The sequence below is a fragment of the Oncorhynchus gorbuscha genome, linkage group LG13 (assembly GCF_021184085.1).
Source record: "Oncorhynchus gorbuscha isolate QuinsamMale2020 ecotype Even-year linkage group LG13, OgorEven_v1.0, whole genome shotgun sequence".
Lineage (NCBI taxonomy): Eukaryota > Metazoa > Chordata > Actinopteri > Salmoniformes > Salmonidae > Oncorhynchus > Oncorhynchus gorbuscha.
The window spans coordinates 31,398,083-31,406,868 of record NC_060185.1 but is presented as its reverse complement, the minus strand read 5'-3'; the positions used below and the strand labels follow the sequence as shown (position 1 = coordinate 31,406,868).

Here is an 8,786-nt window from a genome sequence, read left to right as displayed (position 1 = left end):
ATTCTTTACACTCGGACTGTCCAAGCAGCATCCGGGAAACAGCCTCTCTTTGGTTCATCTGAATCACTGTCAGATGAAATGATGTACAAGTCAAACCCACCAAGTCAAACCCACTCTAATACGTCTGTCTGTCTGTCTGTCTGTCTGTCTGTCTGTCTGTCTGTCTGTCTGTCTGTCTGTCTGTCTGTCTGTCTGTCTGTCTGTCTGTCTGTCTGTCTGTCTGTCTGTCTGTCTGTCTGTCTGTCTGTCTGTCTGTCTGTCTGTCTGTCTGTCTGTCTGTCTGTCTGTCTGTCTGTCTGTCTGTCTGTCTGTCTGTCTGTCTGTCTGTCTGTCTGTCTGTCTGTCTGTCTGTCTGTCTGTCTGTCTGTCTGTCTGAATGTGGCAGACTAATACTGTGTGTTGACATGCAGACTGGGAATGAGTGTGGGTTTACATCCAAAAACACAATGGATTGATTAAAGGGAATTGTAACACATACTGTAAATTTACATAAATATCAACTTTGGCAAGAGCCTATGATGGTATGTGAATTTGATATCTCCTTTACTGGTGAATAGACAGTAATACTGACATTCATCAAATCGTTTATCAAATCGACACAGCACATGGCAGCATCATTAAATGACACTCATCATTTAAATCTTAATTGGGAGAGCTTGATGTATGGGCAGTGAGATACCTTTTGTTATTTCTCGCATACTGTAAGGAGACCAATAAGAACTAATACAATCAGCATAATTGTAACTCACACAAGTGCTGTTCTCACGTTTACAAATTAGTATTCAGAAAGTTTGATCAATTAGATGTATAAATGGCACCTTTAGATATTGGTAATCAGCATTTGTTTATTTACATTGTATAAACCTTCTGATTGATATGTACAGTGTGGCTTGATTTCATAAACTTTGATTAACACTTCTATGCCAACATGTCAAATGTCAATATTTATATAAAGAACTCATTCTTACTAAGTTTCCTAGTTCCTGTGCCAATGTTATTAGTGACTGAGTTGCACAGTAACATTTGATCAGATAAATACTGGTAATGTATTTTCCTTGTAGGCATGTTGGAGGGGACAGAGTCTGTGTCGTGTCCAGGAGATCTCTCATGTCTTTGTCTCACTGCCATCTCTCTGTCACTGTGTGTGGCAGTCTGGACCTTATAGTTCTTATCAGAGGTATTGTGATTGGAACCAATCCCCCTCTTTTCTAGTGGCTTGTGTGACTTAAAGCGCTGTCCCCAAAAAATCTCATCTTCTGTGTAGGAGGTCCTCACGTGGAAGGCTGTGCCTGAGAAGAAATACATATTATATTATATACATCTGCTGTCCGAACCAGGCATTAAGGATACTGTAGGTCCCTTTATTCATGTTTTGATAATGATAACATATAAATAACTCACAACCATTCATTTGAAAAATGACAGGTGTCCTTTTTGCGCTGATTGAAATAGCCCAAACAGTTATTTTATTCCAACTCCAGATTTCCCCACCTCTCAGCACAAACCTGCGTCTTGAACGGCTCCGTCCACCATGACCACAATTTCAAAGGTATCCCACTCTAAAGAGTCAGCGCTGATGCCCCAGAGAGGACTTTGTTCATCAATGACATGCTCCACGGTCTGGGGCTCCACTGTGAACAACCTGGCTCCATCTGGCCCCATCCCCAGAGTCAGCTCTCTCTGCTCCAACAGGATGAACTCTCCTTCTTTGGTATGGTGAGATTTGATCAGCTTGGCTCTTATCTCTGCCACCAGCATGTGTGTTTCTTTCAGAGTCTTGACGTTGAACATCAGGCACAGCCTCTCATCCCTCTCAGAGACCACACAGTGCTGACTGAATAACAGAGTGGGCAGCCTCCTCTTAGGCCTGGCTAGCTTGGCCAGGATGCAGCCCAGCATCAGGGTGTCTAACACTGATTCAATGATGGACTGTGCCATCATGAGAACCAGCCCGTCCATGCATTTGGCTGAGACCACTCTAGAGCCGTAGCCGTTGATGACTTGGCTGTCCATGGAGATAGAGAGGGCCGAATGGAAACTGTCCAGTTTCTCAAAGCATGGCTGCCATTGCGGGTCTTGTATGTGTTCCATATCACCACGCAGCCAAGCACCCAGGAAGTAGAGCTCTGCGAAGGCTGCCCAGGTGACGGTGTAGCACAGGGTGAAGACAAATAGGATCCAGCTGTACTTCAGATCCACCAGGGTGCCGATCAGGTCACACATCTTGTTCTTGGAACTGTATGATGAGCCACGACACATGCCATCCTTGGTGAAGTAGCGATGGTGCTGGCGACCATTAGAACTGGAACTCTTGTGTCTTATGTCTCCTGTACTCTTGGAAGAAGAAGATGTGGCCTTGTTCTGTGTTTTCTTCCCTCTATTAGGTTTACTAGAGCCTTTCCCAATCCAGGAGCTTGTATCATAACTGGAGAACCTCTCAGCACTCCTGGTCTGTCTTGCTTTGTGCTGTGATTGGATGATCCTCTGACTGACTGGCAGTGGATGCAGCTTTGGATGGTGAACAGGCATGGTGACATACTGACCCCTACTGGTGGTCCTGGAGATTTTATTGGGATTGGCTAAAGATACTCTTGTGTCCACCTGCAATGAAGACATCAAGACAGTAAGGTGTCATCTGAAATCGAACAGTGAAGATGTTGATAACAACACAATAATAAACCAGTCATCTTTGCCGTGAATATTGGGATGTTAAACTGACCCTCCTCAGGTATGGCCTGTATGGGTTATATGGGTTGTGTCGAAGTGAAGCTCTGGGTCTGATGTTCTTCCTGGGGTATGGGGGAGGTCCATAGTTGCCATAGTCCCCATAGAGTGCACAGCTGTTGGAGATCACCGTGGAGAACATGTCTGGAAACCGAGACAAACCGACAGGAGTGTCCACCGTTTATACCGTCAACAAGACAAACTAGAAAAAAGTTTATGACCTGCGCAGGTTCAGAAATCCTGTTAACAATAATAGTTTTTAATGATGTGTGCAGGATGACACTTGTATCCAGTCTGAGAACATAGAGCAAGCGTTGACATGTCCTTGTTTATGTCTTGTTGTAAAAACTAACGATGGAGAGGGGGGATAAGAGCAGGGCTGCTGCTCCAGTCAGTCTCCAGTCCAGATGGTGTGTAATGTGGTTTGCTTTAGCTGCCCACCATGCTCACACTAATTAAACAGAGGAGATTACATTATCACCAGCTCTTAATCAATCTGCTCGTCTACAGAGCATGACCATGGATTTCATGAGATTACAGAGGAGATAATCCTTTTTGCACATGTGTAACTAAATTTAGCCCACCTTTCATCTTTTCAAAATGGCTCCATTACATTTGGTGGATCTCATGCTCATCAACTACATAAACAGGACAGGATAGTTCTATGTCAGCACAATCATAATACACTAGTGGACTTTTCCATCATTGGAAACAAAGTAGGAGCTTCTTTACTATATCCAAGTCATGTTGTCTTGTCACTATGCCCTGCTGGTGGAAGTATATGTGTTGGTATAGATCATAGCAATGCTGTGTTTCCATTTTATTTTGTTTCTTGTAGTGGTGGAAAAAGTACCCAATTGTCATACTTGAGTAAAAGTAAAGGTAGCTTAAATAGAAAATGACTCAAGTGAAAGTGAAAGTCACCCAGTAAAATAATACTTGAGTAAAAGTCTGAAAGTATTTGGTCATAAATATACTTAAGTATCAAAAGTAAATGTAATTGCTAAAATGTACTTAAGTATCAAAAGTGAAAGTATAAATATTGAATTAGACCATTTTCCTGCATTCAAAATGTAACTAGTACTTTTGGGTGTCAGGGAAAATGTATGGAGTAAAAAGTACATCATTTTCTTTAGGAATGTAGTAGTATAGTAAAGTAAAGTACAGTTACCCCAAAAAACGACTTAAGTTGTATTTGAAAGCATTTTTACTTAAGTACTTTACACCACTGGTTTTTCGATTCAGTAAGTTAGAATGACATTTTTACTGAGTTTCCATTCTAAAATGTAAACACAGCATTGCTATGGTCTATACCACCACATCCCAAACCTACAAATAAACATAGAAACAAGAACATAAACAAAGGTAGTACCTGTGATGAAGAATTCCCTCTTGTTATTGACTGGATTCAGTTACTGTATGGCTGCCATTCTGCTTAGTGTTGGACACAACAGTATGTGTGGTAGAGCAGAGGGAGGGAGGGCAGGGAGGCAGCGACTTATCCCTTCCCTCATCTGTAGCAGCTCGTCAAACCCACCCAGCTGTTAGTCTGGCATTGTGCCACTAAGGGTCACCAAACCACCTGTCATGACTTCAGCTGCATGCTACAGTGAGACAGGAAAACACAACCCTTTTTTATTGTTATGTTCATTTTTGCTATTTAATGTTTCCTTGGTGTATTTTGAAAGGTGCAAATAAAATGTATTATTATTATTATTATTATTATTATTATTATTATTATTAACCCAACCATCATGGATTTACATTTGGATATTTTCTAACATATTCAAATGATGAACATTTTCCTGTAGTGCATGTGAATAGTATGCAGAAAAAAACAGACAGTAAGAACTCACTTTACTTGACTGATGACACAATAAAGACCTGCATTGTAAAATGGTTTTATTATTTTCATCACCATGCCACAGAACACTGATGCGTAAAGAGAGCTGTGCCTGAAACCACACTGAGAAAACACTTGCACACACAGTGTTACAAAGCTGTAATGCAAAGGGATTTAACACACATGGCAAGAAGAACAACCCTGATTGGACACCAGGACAAGCACTGACTGAACTGGCGCTGAGGTAGACAAACATTTACATAATATCTACCTAAATGATGATCATCACATCCTTATAGTACACACACCCAATAATACAACTTCCGTTTTGTTACAACATAGAAAGATCAAAGAAAAGCTTTTTTTCAAAGTGCTCTGTTAGTTTTGGTCCACCACGGAAATCCTAAGATCCTTATAGTGCATGTGTAATACACTGAACAAAAATATAAATGCAACATGTAAAGTGTTGGTACATGTTTCATCAGGTGAAATTAAAGACACCAGCTATTTTCCATATGCACAAAAAAGCTTATTTCTATCACATTTTGTGCACAAATAGTTTTACATCCGTGTTATTTACATATTTTTCATTGGCCAAGATAATCCATCCACTAGACAGGTGTGGCGTATTGACAAGCTGATTATATAGCATGATCATTACACGGGTACACCTTGTGCTGGGGACAACAAAAGGCCACTCTAAAATGTTCCATTTAGTCACACAACACAATGCCACAGATGTCTCAAGTTTTGAGGGAGCATGCAATTGGCATGCTGACTGCAGGAATGTTCACCAGAGCTGTTGCCAGAGAATTGGATGTTAATTTCTCTACCATAAACCGCCTCCAACATCGTTTTAGAGAATTTGGCATTAATTCCAAACGGCCTCACAACCGTAGGCCACGTGTAACCACACCAGCCCAGGACCTCCACATTCGACTTCTTCACCTGCGGGATCGTCTGAGACCAGCCACCCGAACAGCTGATGAAACTGAGGAGTATTTATGTCGGTGATAAAGCCCTTCTGTGGTGAAAAACCTCTGGTTGGCTTGGCTTGGCTCTCAGGTAGGTGGGCCTATGGTTTCCCAGGCCCACCCATGGCTGCGCCCCTGACCAGTAATGTGAAATCCATAGATTAGGGCCCAATGAATGTATTTGACTGATTTACTTCTATGACCTGTAACTCAGTGAAATCATTCAAATTGTTGCATGTTGCGTTTATATTTCTGTTCAGTATAGAATAGAAAGCAGTACAGTGAAGATGAGTTGATACTTTTAATAGTTTTCATGGCACTGAGTGCTGGCTGTTTGTTCTAGAATGTAAAATGTATGGGTGTTAGACCCATATTATGCCCAACGTTTAGCTTTATAAAGATGATTAACAATACCACTATGTATTCTGTGTTTTCTGTGCATTTTTCCCATTTGATGAATTCACAATCCAAATTTTCCTTTGACATGACAGAACATTTTGAAAGAAAATCTCACACGTTGCTTTGAGGCATGAGGTGCCTGGGGCATATAATACCATAGTCATGAGAAGTATCTTGTTTCAAATGACAATGTTTAGACAATAGGGTCTACTACGGCATGGCAGTGAAAGTCATTTCTCCACTAGCAATAAACAAACAACCAGGAACAACAACGGTCAATACAACATACATGTACTGTGTTCATGTATTCAGCACATCTATTCTCCATTTATAAAAGAGGCACAGGGAGGGCTCTTACTCAAATCAGACTCCAGAGACTTACAAAACACACAAGAAAAGATGTTTCCTAAATCAAATGTAAACAAATTGCAGATCACTGTAATACAAAAATACAACATCTTTAAATCAGAGAATCCCTCATCTGGCTCTCGTCTAGAAATAAGATACAATCACATTTACAGCAACAGACAACTGACGATAACCTGCTTTTAGCCATTTAACTTTACAGAATAATCTTTTCACGTTTAGTAAAAAAGCCAACACTTTTATTCAGATTTTGTCTTTTTCATCACTTAGAGAAAAATCTAATTATGTGATTTAACAGACTGCTATAATTCAACTTGTAAAAAATGATACACATAAAAGTCACTTTAAAGACTTTCAAATCTTTTTTTCCACCCAACAGGCAACCATCCGAATCAATTCCATTAATTCATTCTCAGAACATTTCAAGCCGCTTCGCCAATATAAAAGGACATTTGAAGTTAAAGCTACAGATGATGGATGAAAACACAATGAAAAACACCAGTTCTAAGATGTGCTATTGCCTCTGTGCAAAAGTTGAAGATTGAAGAGGTAGCACTTATTCTAATAACAAAATAAACGGCCTTGAGGTTGGGTCAAAATAACCAACACCTATTTGGTAACAAAAACGATGCACAACATAAATATCAAAACCTGTTGCACCTTAATGCTTGTCAATTAGCATGAGCAGACAGACTAACTGACAGGTAAGGAAAATCCTATGCGTAATATGCGCACTAAAAAATAAGACACAAATTAAATCAAGCATATGGACAACATTCAAGTAAAACATGCAGAAAACAAACAACACCCCAAAACATCTATAACAGGAAATAATAAGCCAGGAAATGATTGTTTATCTCAATCAATCTATGTAGTATAGTATTGCAATTATACCAGAGAAGTTGGGTTCTACATCTCACAATCACAGTCACAGCAGATAGAACTCAATATCCCTTCTAGTGCAACACTTTCACTGCTGTGGTAACCTGACCAGTAGTCTTCCAGTCTTCAACACATACGCAGGTTTGATGTAATAACAGATAACACTTTCACTGCTGTGGTAACCTGACCAGTCCGTCTTTCAGTCTTCAACACATACGCAGGTTTGATGTAATAACAGATAACACTTTCACTGCTGTGGTAACCTGACCAGTCCGTCTTTCAGTCTTCAACACATACGCAGGTTTGATGTAATAACAGATAACACTTTCACTGCTGTGGTAACCTGACCAGTAGTCTTTCAGTCTTCAACACATACGCAGGTTTGATGTAATAACAGATAACACTTTCACTGCTGTGGTAACCTGACCAGTCCGTCTTTCAGTCTTCAACACATACGCAGGTTTGATGTAATAACAGATAACACTTTCACTGCTGTGGTAACCTGACCAGTAGTCTTCCCGTCTTCAACACATACGCAGGTTTGATGTAATAACAGATAACACTTTCACTGCTGTGGTAACCTGACCAGTAGTCTTTCAGTCTTCAACACATACGCAGGTTTGATGTAATAACAGATAACACTTTCACTGCTGTGGTAACCTGACCAGTAGTCTTTCAGTCTTCAACACATACGCAGGTTTGATGTAATAACAGATAACACTTTCACTGCTGTGGTAACCTGACCAGTAGTCTTCCAGTCTTCAACACATACGCAGGTTTGATGTAATAACAGATAACACTTTCACTGCTGTGGTAACCTGACCAGTAGTCTTTCAGTCTTCAACACATACGCAGGTTTGATGTAATAACAGATAACACTTTCACTGCTGTGGTAACCTGACCAGTCGTCTTTCAGTCTTCAACACATACGCAGGTTTGATGTAATAACAGATAACACTTTCACTGCTGTGGTAACCTGACCAGTAGTCTTTCAGTCTTCAACACATACGCAGGTTTGATGTAATAACAGATAACACTTTCACTGCTGTGGTAACCTGACCAGTAGTCTTTCAGTCTTCAACACATACGCAGGTTTGATGTAATAACAGATAACACTTTCACTGCTGTGGTAACCTGACCAGTAGTCTTTCAGTCTTCAACACATACGCAGTGATAAAACCAATCAAACCACAGAAATGATCAACTTACTCTTCTTTAGAGGAAAGAATACGATGAAAAACCTGTCCACTCCTAGGATAGTGTGTCTTAGTGTCTAAGACCTGCTCAGACGTAGCATACGTACAGGTAGGTCTTCTCTATCCTCCAGTCCGGGGGCACATCCTCGGGTCTGTGGCTCTTCATGTGTTTCTGCATGGCTGCCAGGCTGGGGCAGAAGTCCTGGCAGATGGTACACTGGTAGGGCGATGCTCCGTTGTGGGTGCGCAGGTGCTTGATCATGGCAGAGTAGTCTCTGGATCGCTGGTGACAGATCTTGCACTCAAATGGTTTCTCGCCTATAGGAATACAACGGCATAGTCGTGAAACCTTTCCTTGACTATAAGCTAAAACCAGTGGTACAAACTGACACACATTGGTTT

General features: G+C 40.8%; 2 protein-coding genes across 3 annotated transcripts in view; both read right to left on the bottom strand.

Moving 5' to 3' along the window:
• Positions 1 to 332: 332 nt before the first annotated feature.
• On the bottom strand, positions 333 to 4,150 carry LOC123994251 (G protein-activated inward rectifier potassium channel 3-like). Of its 2 annotated transcripts, XM_046296789.1 has the most exons (4): positions 4,097 to 4,150; positions 2,720 to 2,868; positions 1,506 to 2,601; positions 333 to 1,289 (listed from the first exon to the last, which is right to left on the bottom strand). In XM_046296789.1, exons 2-4 carry the CDS (start codon positions 2,864 to 2,866, stop codon positions 946 to 948), a joined length of 1,587 nt encoding a protein of 528 aa, XP_046152745.1. In that variant the 5' UTR covers positions 2,867 to 2,868; positions 4,097 to 4,150; the 3' UTR covers positions 333 to 945. The 2 variants fall into 2 exon arrangements, with proteins under 2 accessions (XP_046152745.1, XP_046152746.1); XM_046296790.1 differs by lacking the exon at positions 4,097 to 4,150 and having other exon boundaries at positions 2,720 to 3,095.
• Positions 4,151 to 7,716: 3,566 nt separating this feature from the next.
• Positions 7,717 to 8,786, bottom strand: part of LOC123992277 (zinc finger and BTB domain-containing protein 16-A-like) — a 38,271-nt gene continuing 37,201 nt past the window's right edge. Inside the window, exon 7 of the mRNA XM_046293445.1 lies at positions 7,717 to 8,702. Coding sequence (XP_046149401.1) covers positions 8,473 to 8,702 — 230 coding nt within the window. The 3' untranslated portion in view covers positions 7,717 to 8,472. The remainder of the gene's footprint in view (positions 8,703 to 8,786) is intronic.

What these genes read in the sequence shown, in the direction of transcription:
- LOC123994251 (XM_046296789.1), bottom strand. Translation starts at nt 2,866, where the DNA reads ATGTTCTCCACGGTGATCTCCAACAGCTGTGCACTCTATGGGGACTAT. An exon ending in ACAGGCCATACCTGAGGAGG is followed by an intron (nt 2,602 to 2,719) that starts GTCAGTTTAACA and finishes TCTTCATTGCAG; the next exon opens with GTGGACACAAGAGTATCTTT. An exon ending in CGGAGCCGTTCAAGACGCAG is followed by an intron (nt 1,290 to 1,505) that starts GTTTGTGCTGAG and finishes ATTTCTTCTCAG; the next exon opens with GCACAGCCTTCCACGTGAGG.